Below are 18,545 nucleotides of genomic sequence, written 5' to 3'. Positions count from 1 at the left end.
AAAATTTTCCTCCATGTTGATGCAATAACAACACCTAACTAGCTCATATGTCTTAATCATATCTCCCTCCCCTTCCTCCTATTCACAAGGCTGTGCAACTTACATTCTCTCAATCTGTCCTCATACTCCACATTCCAAACCACTGGCCACCTTTGTGAATCTTCTCTGGACCCTTCCCAACATATCCTCGTCACCATGAAAACCAGGTGACCAAATCTGTGCACAATAATCCATATGAGGCCTGACGAAGGTCTTATACAATAGTATCATAACCTCTCTATTTCTGCATGTCAGGGTCCTCTACATCATTGCCATTATCTGATGTGACATCTTCACAACTTGTGCAGTATGGCCAGCAATCAGATAAATTGGGTTTTCCAGATATAAATCAAGATATTCCTGAGTTTGGATACCTTTTATAGTACTAGACAATTATGTTTACATTATTACTTGTTTCCTATCAGTAATTTTTTTCTATATTAATGTTTTTTGTTACATCTCCAAAATGATGATCTTACTCTGGGTCTATTACTTTGCATCAAACACTTCTTTTGTCAGCCTTTCTTGTTACATTCTGTTTATGTGATCATACCATATTAAATGAGCTCTGCTAACTTCTTGAATGCTAATAGTGCTATGTTGATATATTTTATTTGTGAGATGCTTTATTAGTTTTCTTTTTCTTAGTTGCTAATCCTCTAAAGTTAATAAATCCACAATACCATAGCCTTTAACCTTTTCTTTCCTAATCATTATTCACTGTGCATCATCAATAGTTCTCTTTTGAATCTGAGAATAATCAATTTTTGCTTGATCAAGATACCAATCTTTAGCAAAACTCCTCATTACATAGGACAGGATGCTCTCTTTGTCTGGTACCTTCCTGTCAACCTGTCCATCATGGAAGACCTATGTGGTAGCTAAACTACTCTGGCATATCAAAGGAAAATTGGTATGTATAAGCCTCTTTATCGTGACAAGGTGAGGTCATCATCTAGGAGGAAAATAAAATTTAAAACCGAGTTTCCAAGAAGAAACTCGGTTTTAAATAATAAATTAGAAAACCCCTGTCACTTCCATATGAGATTGGCTAATTTCACTTCAGTTTAAAGGTTTAAATGCAAAGGAAAGCATATTGTTATTATTGACTGAGCTATGGAGGCTCACCTTCATCAGTAGTCTCTTATTTTTGAAAGAATAAAAAAAAATTGATAAATACCACACACAGGCTATCTATAAACAATTATTCAAGCTAATATTGCTTGTCTGCTCTTCCAAAGATGAAGCCCACTCATTATCAGCACAGAAGCAACTGCCAAATCCAAACTAACTTGTTTCAAACAATGTAGAAGATATACAGCTAAAAGAAGAGAACACCAAGATGCATATAAGAAAATGTAGTTCACAGTAAGACTGATTGGCAAATCTCATTCTCCATACCATTTGTACACTGAGATGAAGAAAAATCATTATCTTAAAGACTGCTTCAGAAGTAAAAGCTATTTTTGAATTGATTCAGCATATGTTCTATAGAACATTCCTAATTTCTTCTCCTTTAGCCTTTTTCTATCTACTGTGGGATAAAGCTCAAAAGTTAAGGGGGGGAGCCCCCCTTAACTTTTGAGCACTTTTTGTCTTTAGCCACTTTCTACCATCTCATGTCAAACCTTTGTAAATCACCTTCTTCCTTTTTTCCTGGTGACCTTTCTTTCTCTTGGTATCTACCCAGCTCAATTTTGCCGGCCTTTCATCTGTCATTTTAATATGGCCACTCCATCCTTATTTACATGCTTTACAATACTTCACAATATCCTCTATTCCAGTCATCTCTCTCTGTGTCTCTAATTCCATCCCTTTTTTTTGTTATGAGGAGCATTATTCTTCTTCTCTCCAGGACTCTATGGGCCACACACAATCTGTCTTCCTTAATCTTTGTCCATGTCTCACTTCCATGTGTAAACACTGGAATAATGTACATATTAAATAACACTTTTTAAGCATAAAGGCAAATTTTAAAGACAATCTTTATAAAACCAAAATGCTTTGTTTCCTTGTGTGATTCTTCTATTCATTTCTTTATCTTCTTTTTCTTTAATACTAACTAATTGACTGAAGTAGATGACCTCCATGATGCCAATAATGCTTATCTTCTAATTTTAGTTCAATTTCATCTGAATTTATCATCACTTTTGTTTTTGTTATGTTAATCTTTCAATCTGTGTAGAAGTAGGGAGATTCTTGTTCCGTTGTATAAGGCTTTGATTAGGCCACACATGGACTATTGTGCCCAGATTTGGTCACCAGATTTTCAGAAGGATGAAGAGATGTTGGAAAGGGTCCAAAGGCAACTGACTAAGGTAGTTTCTGACCTCTGAAATGTCGAGTATGAGGAAAGATTGAAAAGATGTAATTTGCAGAGTCTAGTGGAGAGAAGGAAGAGGGGAGATATGATAGAGACCTACAAGTTGGTAAGGGGTTGTTATAGGATCAATGGTGGAGAAGTTCTACAGAGAATAGTGGGAGATCAGGGGAGAACCAGAGGTCATACCTGGAAACTGTATAAAGAGGGTGTGAGTAGGGGAGTGAGAGGCAGGTTTTTTTTGTGCAGAGTTGTGAATGATTGGAATGCCTTGCCTGAGAATGTGGTGCCTGCAAAGAGTTTGAATGTGTTTAAAACATGGTATGATGAGCTGTGTGTGTGTGATAAGAAGACCTTCCAGATGAGTCTTTGACTCCATGAGGTCTTGGGGGTGGTAATAATAATCTTTTTTTTGGTTAAGTAAATGACAAAGCTTTCTTTGTCATTTACTTAATGGTTGAAATTTTTTTTTCATTTATATTAATTCCCATAGTTTTCTCATGAGGCATTTTTAAAGACTTTTTCTAATCTAGCAGAAAACAGTTTAGGTGATCAGTTTAGGTGATCAGTTGACAGTTTAGGATCTCCTTGCCTAACTCCTCTCTCAACATGAAAATCTCCTTTCCCCAATGTTCTAACTGAATATAGTTCTGATAGTTTTTAATAATCTGATATACTTTGTTGGGATGGCTTGTTGTTTTAAGGTGTTTATTATTTCTGACTGATATAAAGAATCAAAGGCTTTTTTTTTTGAAATCTACAAAATATTATATTTCAGAATACTAAATATTCTGAAAGATGACATTCATTTACATTTTCTGTTATTTGATTAATGGTGTGAATATGATCTATTGTAGAGATTCTTGTTCTGAAGCCTGCTTGTTCATATGGCTCTGCATCATCTGAATATCTTGTGATTCTATATATAATGGATATAAATATTTTGTACAGTTGTGATGAACTAGTTAGCCTATAGCGTTATTGATGTCATCTCTGCTGCCTTTTTTTTATGTAATAAGATAATCACTGATTTTTACCATTGGAGTGGAATTTATTTTTTGTAGTTAAAATCTCATTGAACATATCCAGTATGATCTTATAAAACTGAACTTCCTGATTTTATGTGTTCTACTAATGTACGGTCTTCTCCATTACCTCATGGTATTTCATTATTGAAGTAGTTATAATAACTTCTATAATAATAACAACAACACAAAAGCTTATCTGTTAGATTACCTTTTGTGTTGTTGTGATAAGCCATTGACCCATCAAGATAGTATTTATAACCAACACAAGTCTGGATATTTAAATTTTTCTTAAACGCTTGCCTTTTGAAAATTTTAGAAAAATTTTCTGAAATTTTATGAAAATGTCTAGAGGTGAGCAGTTAAGCTCATTGATGATGATTCCTCTCTTATAGATTCACTTCAGCCTCTATCTCACGCACATAGTGTTTTGACACCTATGTCTATTCTACAGTTGCTTTCATGATCACTGTTCCAGTGAATCGGCAACTATCATTCCTACACTTTCTGTTATACCTGTTAATACAAGAGCAGCAGTTGCCCAGCATCCCTTTACTGTGCAACTTGCAAACACATTGAACCTGCTTCTCCTTTTCTATTATTCTGTCCATCTTTCTCCTCTAGAACAGCTTTCCTCATGACGTGCTGGCCTGGTTGAGTGAGTGGTTAGCATATTCACTCTCCAGCCAAAAGGCTGTGGGTTCAAATCCTGCCATGGACATGGATGTTTGTGATTGTCTGTGAAAATACTAGTGGTGGTGGTTGGCAGTAGATGCCATTGGTGTAGTTGGTGAATTGAATAGTGGAGACAGAGAACTATAGAGTAAGTGCCCTCCCTTGATGAGTCTTTGGACTCCTTGGAGGTATCATGTAATAATAATAATAATGATGAAGTATTCCCAAACAACTACAACCTGCTGCTCTTCAAAAAAAAATAAAAATAAATAAATAAATAAATAAACTTTTATTTCAGTCCTCATCTGCACCCCACACATGGAATCAATATAAAAAAACTGTCTTTTTGTAACTCTCTTAGAATGTGGGATATGAAAACAGAATTAGGGAATACATTTGCAAAGCCTCATGTTTTATAATTTTATAAAGAGGAGATATGATTGAGATGTTTAAGCTAGTAAGGGGTTGTTAGCAAGTTAATGTGGGAGAAATTTTTTCAAATAGGAGAGTGGGGGAAGAACAAGGGGCCAGTCCTATAAGGTTCTTTGCTTGAGAGTGGTTGATGAGTGGAATGCATTGCCTGAAAGTATAGTGAATGCAGACACATTGAATGAGTTTAAAGCAGTTTGGTAATCTTTGTACACAGCAGCGTGAACCTCCCACGATGAGTCTTTGACTCCAGTATCTCACGGTATTTCATTGAAATAGTTATAATAATAACTGCTTCAGTAATGAAATACTGTGAGTTGGCATAATGAAATGAATTATAAAACTTGAGGAAAACTCATGTAAAAAACTTTATTAACTATCATTGCCATCATCAGTACAGTCATACCCCAACTTACACTACCCCGACTTACACGAATCCGGAGTTACGCGGTTTCTTATATGTACGTATTCCCGTCCCACTTCACACCTCACCTCTAGTCGTATCGTTCAGGCGCCGGCCGCATTTGCCAGTGTCGCAAGCTGACGTGTTTTGCGCTGTCTCCATTCATACACGATTTTTATAGTCTACAAACCTTGCGATTGTTTAGTGTTATGTTCTTGATAAAAATTTTATCACATAAAAAATAATAATGTCATCCAAAAGAAGCAAATCTGATTCTTCTACAGCTAGCAAGAAAAGAAAAACATTGACTTTGGAAACAAAACTCAACATTATTAAGGATTTTGAAGGCGGAATGAAAATTTGTGAGCTAGCAAAGAAGTTCGATCTACAGGAATCCACAGTAAGAACAATCATAAAAGAAAGGTTTGCAGATTTTGGAGGACATAGATTCTAAAGAGGAATGAATTGTAGCCACAAGGCAAGGAATAAAAAAATCATTAGCTTGCTATGAAGAAATTTTGCATTACAAGAAAAAGACATTATGCCGTCAGACGAATCTATTAGATTTTATGAAACCCTCATCATCATCAAATTCCTGCCATGTACCCTCAAGGGGTGTACAGGATATGACAGTACTACATGAAAAATTTACATCGTTACTAACTTCCTATCTACAATTTTCCTCCAAATCAGTCTGTTACTTGTCAAGACTCCAACATTATCAGATCTTATATTTCTATCGTCTAATGCACTTTGTACTGTATCAATCCACCTATATCTTGGTCTTCCTCTGGGTCGTTTTCCTGCCAACCTGGCAGAGAACACTTGTTTTACTAATCTTTCCTCTCCCATTCTATTTAAGTAACCATACCACCTGAGATTAGCTCTGCTAACACATTCCTGGATGCTGACAATATCAAGTTCTTTCCTAACATCCTCATTTTTAATATGATATTGCCATTGATGTCATCTGTTCACAGCTCTAATCTTTCTCAAGACTCTCATATCTGCAGCCTCTAGTCTTTGGTCAAGTGATTTACTTCTGACCCAGCTCTCATATCCATAAGTTAAAACTGGTTTGAACACTGTCTTGTATACAGCTAATTTAGTGTTCCGACTAATTTCTCTCTTATTCCATATGAATTTATTCAATTGACTTCCCACATACCAGCTTTGCTGATTCTGTTGTCTATTTCTATATTTAATTTACCATCTTCAGTAAAAATAGTGCCTAAGTAGCTGAAATGTTTCACTTGTTCCACAGGTTCTCCATTCACAACACAGATGACATTTTCAATGATTCTACCTATTTTCATTGTCTTTGTCTTTTTATTGCTGACCTTCATACCATATCTATTACAACAGCTATTCAATTTAGTCAGAGAATCTTGCAGACTCGTAGTGGATTTATTTAGAAGTATAACATCATCCGCATAAAGCAAAGAGCTGACATTAACATCTCCAATTTTGATATCAGGTTTAATACCACTTTCCTTCATAATGTGATCCATATAGATAATGAATAACAGAGGAGATAATGTACATCCTTGTCTCACACCAGATTTTTCTACTTCAAGTATGGATATGTATTCCTGACTGCATGCCTGGTCAGTGTTTTTTATCACTGTGCTGTCATCACTGCTTGTTTCATTTAGCAGTTTTTCAAAGTAATTACTCCATACTTCAAGGATATCTTTTTCTCCTGTTTTCATATCACCTTTATCATCTCTAACTCCTTTTACAGTACTCTTTCCTCCATTCCTAAGCTTCTTCAACAACCTTCAGAATATTTTGCCACCTTCTTGATATTTATTTTCTATATGCTTGCCAAAGTCCTCCCATGACTTTTGTTTAGCTAGTTTTACACACTGTTTAGCTTTCTTACATTTGTCTCTGTATTCTGTAAGAGTAAAAGCTGACTTATTTGCCAGGAACTTTTGATATGCTTTCTTCTTTTTCTTCACTGACTCTTTAAATTCCTGTGTCCACCAGGGAGTTCTGATTTTTTTATCCTTGCACACAACCTCATCACATGCCTCTCTGGCAGAATCAATCAATGTTTTCTTCAGAGTTTGCCACTGAATCTCCAAGGTTTGATTCCTGTTCTCAAACTCTTTCATTTTCTTTTCAATAATCTTTCTGTATTTTAGTCTACAGTTCACATCTGAGAGATGCTCAACTTTTATTCGCTTTAAAACTTTCTTGCATGTTATTCTTTTCAATATGAAATTCAATTTTATCCTGCTCAAGACTAAATAGTGATCACTTCCAATTTCAAATCCTCTGTACACTCTGGTGTCATGCACCAGGGAGAAAACATCACTATCAACAATAACATAGTCAATGAGACTTTTCTTATTCCTAGCCTCTTCTCTCCATGTGAATTTGTGCACATTTTTATGTTGGAACATGGTGTTAGTAATAACCAGTCCATGTCCTGAGCAGAAATCCAACAGATATTTGCCATTATTATTAGCTTTGCTCTTTTCTCCAAAATTTCCCAAAATATTTTTGTATGTCTCACAACCATTTCATTCCCCAACAAGGACCAACTTATCCTTTTTCATTGTGTCAGTTGCTTTTTCTAAAGCATCAAAAATTCTTCCACTTCTACCTTAGTAGAACCTTCTGTGGGACCATAGGCACAAATAAGTCTCATTGTCCAGTTCCCCACTCTCATATTTGCCCACATTACTCTACTTGAGACTGACTGCCATTCAAGAAGATTAGCCTCGTATTTTGTGTTGAATACTATGGCTACTCCTTCTTTTCCTTGATTATCATTGCCTGAATATAACATTTTGTATTTATTGCTCAGAAAGATCTCGCCAGTTTTGGTCTTTTTTGTTTCAGTCACCCCTATTATGTCGATCTTGTACTTATCTAATTCCTCAGCTAGCTCCATTTCTTTGCCATTCAGGCTTCTTATGTTGATAGTACCAATCTTCAACTCTGGTGATGTTGAGTTGGGGTTTGTTTTCAGATTTGTTCCAGTAGCTGACTTTTCGCTGTTCACCCTGGTTCCCCGGCAAAAACAACGGGGGCCTTGTTTAACCGGGCGATGCCCCAGCTGGCATGAAATTTTGTCATATTGTACCATCATTTTTATTTTGGTTTAACCAATAAGAATACAATTTGGTCGGCTAAATCCCAAATTGCCAGCCCATCCTCGTTCGTTCAGTATCAAAGTAGATACCCAACAGGGTGCACCACAAGAAGGTGAGGATTGGACATTAGGTCAGAAGCCCTGGTCGGTTCTCCGCATTCCTTTAATGGCTGTGTGGAGGTCTCCTCTCAGTTATAGCTTTGACCCTTAAGCACCCCTTTTATGAAACCATTGACATCGAAATAAGTTTCTTTTTTTTTATGTAAGAAAAACTACAATTATGATTATATTTCTTAAAAAATATAAGTGTTTTTGTAAACCTTTGGTCCCAGTTGTATGTTTATATGTATAAATTACATGCAAAATTATACCCCGAGTTATGCGAATTCGACTTATGCACTTTTTGTTGGTCCCACCTACCACGTAACTTCGAGGTTTTACTGTACACAGAATCACAGAATGGCAATTAAACAATAACAGACAATTCTAAAAAGTGCCTGGGTATCTTACATTATATATATACACACCCTGTATATATACAATATCTATCTATCTATATATCTATATATCTATATATATATATAGATATATAGATATATATTGGGTGGCTCAAAAGTAGCGAAGGGATTTACAATAATAATAACTTTTTAAATTGTAAGTTTTGAATTTATTTCTCTTCAAAACAGTAACATATAATCCACATAAAATTTTATGAGCTAAGTATGGAAGACTATGTCCTTTTCAGCTTCACAAAGTTGTCTCCTTTGAGAACATTTTCCATTATGCATGGCAGAGTATCTGGCGTTAATTCCTGTATTTTGGCTTGAATGTTCTCCTTGAGCTGGTCTGTGGTTCTGGGTTTATTTACATACACCCTCTTCTTAAGATGTCCCCCAAAGGAAAAAGTCAGTAGCCGTTAAATCTAGTGAACAAGTGGGCCAATTGAATGCTGAATTTCTTGAAATTAGATGTTTGCCAAAAATCTCCCTTAAGACCCCTACATGGCTCGAAGTGTGTGCAGTGGCCCCATCCTGTTGGAACCACATCTCTGGAGTATCAGCAAGAGTTGGTCTTAAAAATTATTGATCATATCGTAATATTGCTCACTGGTTACTGTTACGTCACTTCGGGCAGAACGTGGTCTTCAAGATCTTGGCAGATCTCGCACTGCACTTTGCTGCCGAAAACATCCCACCAAGTATCGGATCATCAATTCAGAGGGTGCATTTCATGCATTAAAATGATTTTGATAGGCTCTGAATTATTGAACGATGATGTTCAAAATAAAACTCTGTGATCTTGGTTCATTGCATAATGGTATAATGTTCCATACTGAATCTCCCAGATATACTTCAAAAGCTCTGAAAAGAAAAATTAGAACAGCATTGAATTTCAAAAAGTTATGAAATTTTTTCACCCCTTTGCTACTTTTTCACCACTCTGTATGTATATACATTATTATTATTATTATTATTATTAAAACAAGACCTCATGGAGTCAAAGACTCATCTAGGAGGTCCTTTTATCTCACACACATCTCATCATACCGGGTCTTAAACACATTCAAACTCCTTGCAGACACCACACTCTCAGGCAAGGCATTCCAATCATTCACAACTCTGCACGAAAAAAACCTGCCTCTCACTCCCCTACTCACACCCTCTTTATACAGTTTCCAGGTATGACCTCTGGTTCTCCCCTGATCTCCCACTATTCTCTGTAGAACTTCTCCACCATTGATCCTATAACAACCCCTTACCAACTTGTAGGTCTCTATCATATCTCCCCTCTTCCTTCTCTCCACTAGACTCTGCAAATTACATCTTTTCAATCTTTCCTCATACTCGACATTTCAGAGGTCAGAAACTACCTTAGTCAGTTGCCTTTGCACCCTTTCCAACATCTCTTCATCCTTCTGAAAACCAGGTGACCAAATCTGGGCACAATAGTCCATGTGTGGCCTAATCAAAGCCTTATACAATGGAACAAGAATCTCCCTACTTCTACACGTCAGTGTCTTCCTCATCATTCCCAGAAGTCTTTGTGTTGTCTTCACAATTTTGGCGATGTGTCCCCTAAATTTTAGATCCTTATCCACTATCACTCCCAGATCTCTTATTTCCTCTACTTCCAACAATATATTCTCACCAAGCATAAATTCTGCATCCCATCTTTGTTTTCCAAATTTTAAAACCTTACATTTCGCAACATTGAACTCGCATCCCCATTTGCTTGCCCAAGCACTCAATTTATTCAAGTCTTCTTGCAAGGCCACAACATCTTCACTACTCTTTATGGTTCGTCCCAACTTTGCATCATCTGCAAACAACTGAATATCTCCATCCAAATCTTTGCCAATATCATTAATATACAAGTTAAATAGTAATGGCCCTAAAACAGATCCCTGAGGCACTCCACTAGTGACTTTCCTTTTCCTGGATATTGCACCCCCATACACAACTTGTTGATACCTATTAGATAGCCAGTCTCCAATCCAATGCACTAATCTAATATCCAACCCCATCTGCTCTAGTTTGACTCTCAGCTTATCATGAGGTACTCTATCAAAAGCTTTTGCAAAATCCAAGTATATTACTGTGTATCCTTCTCCTCTGTCCAAGGAAGCAGTCACTTTATTGTAATAAGTAAGTAGATTACTAAAACACGACCTCCCTTTAGCAAATCCATGCTGTCCATCAAAGATTATACCATTGTTGTCAACCCAACTCTGGATCCTAGTTCTCACAAGCTTCTCCAACAACTTAACCACAACACCTGACACACAGATAGGCCTATAGTTTGATGCTTGAGTTCGATCACCTCCTTTATGAAGTGGCACAATCTTGCCCTCCTTCCACTCTTTAGGGACTTGACCAAGTGCAAGACTCGTATTAAAAAAATATGTCAAGGCAGGTGTCAACACTCTGGCACATTCCTTCAGAATACGTGGTGATATATTATCAAGTCCCACAGCCTTATTTACATCTAGTTTACTCAACTCCCCAAACACCTCTTGCTCACTTACAGTCAGTCTCTCCTCCCCATCATCAATTGCTCTTAATCTCTCCATGAAGTCACATTCACAAGATTGAAAGATCTTTATGAACTGCTCATTAAGTATCTCCACCACACATTCTGCAACAGACATGGACAAAATAAAGCTAGGAAAGATTAGCAGATTTAAAAAGTATTATCTTCCACAAAGGGGATAGACAAGAGCAGCAGCTGCCCAGCATCCCTTTACTGGTAACTTCTCTTCTTCCTCATTTATTACATATTCCATCCACCTCTGCCCTCTGGCATACACCACTTATGTGCTTATAGGTCTCTTGGTCTCTCGTGTATATCCCATACACGAGAGACCAAGATACCTATAAGCACCTATTATAAAGAGAAAAATAAAAATCTCTCTTTGTGGGAGATAGTACTTTTTAAAATCTGCTTATCTTTCCTAATTTTATTTTGTCTGGGTATATACTTATATATATTTTTTTACATAAGTTAGGATATTATTGACCTTTTTTTTAGTTATCTTCCATTAGCTACTCAGGTGGTATTTTAGAATTGTCTGTCATTGTTTAATTGCTATTCTGTGATCTTGTACTGATGATGCCAATGATATTTATGCAAAAATTCTACATTAATAAAGTTTTTTATGAGTTTCCCTTATAATTCTTTTCATTAATAATAACTGTCTTTTTATTAGTATATGATTTTTGTAAATATTTAATCATTGTGATAAAGTCAGGATTAAATAAAACTGATATATTTCTTTTGTAGGTGAGCTAAATCATATTGCACCTTTGATATCCAATTTTTTTCTGGCAGCATACTGCTTGATTAACTTATCCTGTTTTCATGCTTCCCTGGTAAAATCTCCAGGTTAGTTCAATTTACTTACTAATCTATGATTAAGTCATTTGACATAGACTTTAAGCCAGTACTGTTATCTGATATCAGTTGCAAAATGTTGCTTTGTATATATATATCATGTCTTTTTAGGAACACATTTAACAATGTGAACATAAAAAATTTATATACTAAAAATCTCAATTACCAATCTTATGGAAAAGTATATTTTGAGAGGAAAAAAGGGGATGGATTGATGTATTGAATTAAGAAATGTTCTTTCTAAAAAAAATCCTGCTATTTGCTAATGCCTTTTATTCCCCTATAAGGTACCCAGGGAATGGAAGGAAGGTAAGATAGTGTCATTGCATAAGGGCGGTAGCAGACTGGAAGTGTCTAATTATAGGCCAGTTTGTGTGTTATCAGTAGTTGTTAAGATCTTGGAGAAATCAGTTAGGGACTGTATACATTGGGCAGATGAGGGTAATATTATCTATGAGAGTCAACATGGATTTGTGAAGGGGTGCTCTTGTTTTAGTAATATGCTAGCCTTTTATAATAAAGTTACAAGAGCAGTAGACTAGGGAAAGGCATATACTGCCATTTTCTTGGATTTAGCGAAGGCATTTGACAGAGTGCCACATGATAAGCTGATATTTAAGTTGCAGCACATGGTTTTGAATGTCTGGTTGGTCAACTAGATTCAGGATTGGCTGTCTGATAGGATCAGAGAGTTGTGTATAGTGGAGCCGTTTCAAGGAGGCAGAGGGTTACAAGTGTGATCCCAAATGGCTCAGTACTGGGAACATATATTGTTTAACCTTTATATCAATGACATTGTTAGTGGGTTGCAGGGTGATATTCAGTTGTTTGCAGATGATGTGAAGTTGGGAAGGGTTATTAGTAATAATGCAGATGTGGTAGCCCTGCAAGAGGATTTGAATAAGCTAGACAGATGGGCAAATGAATGGGGGGTATCAATTTAATGCAGCAAAATGTAAGGTCTTGAGTTTTGGGAAACATCAATGGGACACTGCATACTCTATGGGAGAAGTTATACTGGAGGAAGTAGGGGGGGGACAAGAGATCTGGGGTTGATGATTGATAGAAACCTGAAATTCAAGGGACATATTGCAAAGGTGGTGAAGGTAACACAGAGGATTGCTGCAATAATGAAAAGGACGCTGACCTGCAGAGATAAAAGAGTTATCATTCCGTTGTATAAGAAACTGATCAGACCACACTTAGACTATTGTTCTCAAATTTGTTCCCCAGGATTTGAAGAGGATAAATTAACTGTGGAAACGGTACAAAGGAAGATAACAAAGATGGTTTCAGGACTGTACAATTTTAGTTATGAGGATCAGCTGAGAGAATGTGGACTGCAGAGTTTGGTGGATAGAAGAAGGAGAGGTGATATGATTGAGACTTTTAAACTGTTGAGAGGTGGTTACAGGGTTGACACTGAGGAGTTCTTTCGCTTGGTTGAACAGCAGGAAGGAGTGATGACAAGGGGCCATCCCTGGAAGTTACGAAAGGAAACTGTGAGAAGGGGGGCAGAGGGGGCAGTCTGCCTTGGGCGGCACTTTTCATGGGAAACAATTTTATTTTTTGACAATTCTTTTATTTATGTTAACCTAGTAATTTTTATTACTTAATTAATAATTAGCCTTGAACTATACTTACAACTAAAATAAACATAAACACGGTGTTTTAATTTATTTCCCCATGCGTTGTTTTAACTTTTTGTGGTATTTTTGGTGTGTATCGAGAGGGGCAGCAAACTCAGGAACCGACCTGGGCGGCAAAAGCTCTAGCTACACCACTAGGTATTTAATCCTTATCCTAAAAAACAGCTAACAAGACACTTTTCGAATCTGTAAAAATTCTTTTTAATGCCAAGCCTTCTTGTCCTAATCTATCTTACTCAAAATTAAAAACACTGAAATCACTGAAAAATAATAATTTAATTATTATGACAGCCTGACAAAGGGAAGGCTGTAATTATTCAAGGTAGAAGAGAATATGAGAGAAAAATGTCTTTAGTGCTCCTTGACTATTCAACTTACAGGCCACTCACATCAGATTCTACCTGTCGTCAATTAAAAAGACTTAATTCTCTTATAGATAATGTATCTATACGGGATGAAGATCAAAAGAAAAAACTTAAAATCTCTTTCGGTCGTCCACCTAGATTGTATTGTCTTCCAAAAGTTCATAAACCAGGCATTACATAAGTCCAGTTGTAGACTGTATAGGTTGTCCCACTTATAAAAAATTCTAATTCTTATAGAAATATTATTTCAAAATTTTTATCAAATTTACTCACCTCTTCAATTAGAAGACCTGCTATGTATATAAGAAAAATTCTTTGGATTTCAAAAATAAAATTTTGGATCTTCATTTGGATGCTTTGGATATTATGATTAGTTTAGATGTTGTTTCATTATTTACCAATGTTCTGTTATCATCCATTGACACCATTGAATTACTGCCACAAGAATTTCCTTCAGACATTGTTAAAATATTCGATTTTATAATGCATTCCGGTTGTTTTTCCTTTAAAAACAAGTTATATCAACAAATCGTAGGAACAGCAATGGGCAATCCTATTTCTCCTGCTATTGCCAACTTCTATATGGAGCACTTTGAACAACATATTTTTGACAACATTTCAGCTAGACCTACTCATTGGTTCAGATATGTAGATGACATCTTTGCTATCTGGAATGGCTCTTCTGATGAATTACAACAGTTTCTCTCTAAATTAAATGCAGTTCATTCAAGGATCCAGTTCACCCTAGAAGTATAAATAAATAAGCAGTTAGCTGTTTTTAGATCTTTTAATTCTTCACCAACCAGATGGTAACCTATATTTCTCAGTCTATAAGAAGAAGACCCATACAGGCCATTATATCCATGCTGAATCACATCACCATCCCAGTCAAAAGGCAGGAACTATTAAAACACTGGCTCATCGGGCCCACACCTTTTGTTCTTCAGAGGAATTATTACAAAAAGAATTGCAATATATTATTTCCTCTTTTCTATCTAATGGATATAAGAATTCTTTCATGAAAAGAGCTTTACATAGCTTTGATATATCTTCCTCTTCAAATACAGAAGAAATAATATGTGTCCTATCCCTTATGTGCAAGGCATTAGTGAACGCATAGCAAAAGTTTTAAAACCACTAAATATTTTTCTTGCCTTTCGACCACTCAGAAAAATCTCCACCTTTCTCACTTCTTCACAGGACAAGCTTCCACATCTAAGCCATCCAGGTGTCTACTAAATATCTTGCTCTTGTGGCTTATCTTATTTCGGACAAACGGGAAGATCTGCCTGTATTTGGATAGAAGACCACAAGTTGTATATACAATACCTTGAACCTGAACAGTCTGAACTTTCAGAGCATGCCATCAACACTAGACATAGAGTTCATTGGAACAAGACAAGAGTCCTTCACAAAAGTCAGTTCCTCATAGAACAACTTTATAAAAAACATGTGAAACTTTACTTCACTCTCCCAACTTAAACAGATCCGATGGTCTACGTCTATCCCCTTTATGGAAGATAGTACTCTTTAAATCAGCTAATCTTTCTTAACTTTTTTTAATTGTATTTATATATGCATATGTTTTTTTTTTTTAATAAGTTAGGAAACGTAATGACCTTTTTTAGTTATCTTACATGAGCTACTTAAGTGGCACGCTTTGGAATTTTCAGTTATTGTTTAATTAGCCTTTTTACATGTACTGAAGATGCCTGTTATACTCAGGTGAAACTTCTACTAATAATATTTTATGTGAATTAATTCCATTATTATAATTTCAAGTGATATATCTACTCACGGTATTTCCTTACTGAAACATCAACAAGCTGTGTATGGGTGAGTAGTATCCCAGATGCAGAAAGTCACTAGTGGTGTGCCTAAAGAAGGTCTATTTTAGGGCAATTGCTGTTTAAAATGTATGTTAATGATATTGAATGAGGATAAACAGCTGTTTGGAGATGATGCAAAGTTGGGATGAACTATGAGGAGTAGAGCAGATGTTGTGAATGTCAGTATGTCAGTGTTGTAAAATATAAGATTTTAAAATTTGGGAAACAATGTTGGGGTGTAGAATTTACACTTGGTAGGGATATATTGTTAGAAATGGAGAAAATAAGAGATCTTGGGGTGATGGTGGATAAGGATCTAAAATTTAGAGAATGCATTGCCAAAATTGTTAAGACAACACAATGTATTCTGGGAATGATGCAGAGGACACTGACTTGTAGATGTAAGGAGATTCTTGTTCCATTGTATAAACTGATTAGACCACATATAGACTACTATCCACAGATTTGGTCACCCGGTTTTCAAAAGGATCAAGAGATGTTGGAGAGGGTCCAGAGGTGGTTGACCAAAATAGTTTTTGATATCTGGAATGTTGAATATGAAGAAAGGTTAAGAAGATGCAGTTTACAGTCTAATTGATAGAGGGATGAGGAGTAATATAATAGAGATGTACAAGTTAGTAAGGGTTTGTTGTTGAAGAGGTTTTTCATAAAATGGAGGGAGATTGGGTGGAAAATAAGAGGTCATCCCTGGAAGCTGAATAAGGAGGGTGTGAGCAAGAGAGTGAAAAGTAGGTTTTTTACAATGAGAGTTTTGAATGATTGGAATGCATTGCCTGAGAGCATGGCATCTGTAGAGAATTTGAATGTGTTTAAAGGACGGTATGATGAGGTGTGTGTGTGTGTGTGTGACAAAAGGGACCTCCTAGATGACTCTGTGTCTCCATGGGGTCTTAGGATAATAATAATAGTAACAATGCATAGTAGTGTACATGTCCAAAAGGAATTGTACTTTGTATTGTGGAACACTAAACAATTGATGTGATGTCAATAGCCTCTACAAACAAATATTCTGGTCATGAAGATATGTCATGCACAAACTTTGTTTGCATATAGGATTATGTGTAGGATAGTAAAACCATCTAAAATTTTTAGCATGACTTTCTTCACTATACATTTCTTCATTTTACTTTGATAATCAGACAACATTCTTGTTAACAATCTCTACTTCTCTGGAGGCATCATTGTCTGTATTCTCTAACATCACTAGTTGCTCCATCAACTCTTGTGATTCCTCATTTGTTAGTGTCTTGCATATTATTATTATTATTATTATTATTATTATTACATGGATATCTCCTTGGAATGGAAAGATTCAATGTGGGTGACTCACAATAACCTATATACGCACACAATACCTATCATATCTCTCCTTAAACTCATTTACTGTTAGGGTACTCATATCTGCTTTTGGCAGTCTATTCCACTCATTCACTACTCTCACTCTTACACAGCTTCCAGGGATGACCCCTTGGAAAATTTATTTTTCTCAATTAATTAATTATGAAAAATTAATTTTGTCATTTTTATAGATCTTCTTATAAGTTTTTATCATATCTCCTCTTTTCCACTTATCAACGAAACTTTGTACCCACACATTTTTAACCTGTGGTTAAAAATGTGTGGGTGAGGGAGCATTCCACAGACACATCACTAGCTTGATCACACATCTCTGAATCCTCTCTTCCATCTCTCAATCCCAATGTATGGACTTATTAAGTATTGTTATTCAATCCTAAAATGCACATATCCTTACAGACATGTATAATTCTATGCATTATGAGAAGGGCCACTACCCAGACTGGCTTCAACTTTTATTGAGGTCTCATCAGTGGAAGCTATACCCAGAAGTGCATTGTACTTGTGTTTCATTATGTTATGTATTATAGGATACTAAGGCAATCGATATGAGGTCATTAGCACCTCTATATACAAGTAACCAAGTAGTGAAGTGACTTCACACACAAACTTTGTTTGCTTACACTTGGATAAAGGATGAAACCAAGAATATAATTTCTTGGTATCTTTAATTTATTGAAATATCTCCTTTTATTTACTATTCACTTGTTGACAGTCTCAGTTTTCCAGTCTAAGGATTCACCTTGCTAAGATTCCTTTTTTGGAATCCTCTATTTCTTGTTTTCTCTCCATTATCCCATTACCAAATGCTCTCTCTGCCAGCTATCAATCACCCATCAATCTTCTCAGTCAGCATGCACACTTGTTCCACTAAGCGGCAATTAAAAAGCTTGTAATGGCTGACATGTTATCGTTGGCAAAATGTCTTTATGATGAATGATAGATATCACAACACATAACAATTGTGAATTACAATAAAAAAACATTGAAATTATTACAACTATGAGATCTGATAAGCAATTCATCTGAAATACTTTCAGTTTATTTTAACATAAATAACTATTATGAAACCAAACCTAATAAAATATTGACATAGAGAAATAATTGTAAAAATATTCATAATTGTAAATTATGACTACTTTTACAGTGCCATTGCATAAGGGATGTTGGTAGAATGCAGGTACCAAACTATACTCCAGAGTGTATTTTTTCTGTAGTTGTTAAGATTTTGTAGAAATTGGTAAGAACTCATATGCAGAATTGGGCAGATGAGGGTTGCATATTAAAATAGAGTAACAAGAGCAGGGGATGAAGGTAAGGCATATGCTGTCATTTTTTTTTTTTTTGGATTTTGCAAAGGCATTTTATTTTACATGACAAGTTGGTTTTTAAGTTGCAACATATAGATTTGGGTATCGGATTAGTAAACTGGCTTTC

The 18,545-nt window shown here is 35.8% G+C and overlaps 1 protein-coding gene across 1 annotated transcript in view; it reads left to right on the top strand.

Moving 5' to 3' along the window:
* The window catches only part of LOC150098231 (solute carrier family 12 member 2-like), a 279,194-nt gene that overhangs the window by 139,776 nt on the left and 120,873 nt on the right, over positions 1-18,545 (top strand). Inside the window, exon 13 of the mRNA XM_090406283.1 lies at positions 11,778-11,879. Coding sequence (XP_090262409.1) covers positions 11,778-11,879 — 102 coding nt within the window. The remainder of the gene's footprint in view (positions 1-11,777; positions 11,880-18,545) is intronic.

Source organism: Typopeltis vanoorti, chromosome 16 (assembly GCF_054136105.1).
Source record: "Typopeltis vanoorti isolate ZY-2024b chromosome 16, IOZ_Tvanoo_1.0, whole genome shotgun sequence".
NCBI lineage: Eukaryota > Metazoa > Arthropoda > Arachnida > Uropygi > Thelyphonidae > Typopeltis > Typopeltis vanoorti.
The sequence above is the reverse complement of the archived record's forward strand: the minus strand, read 5'-3'. Positions and strand labels throughout refer to the sequence as shown.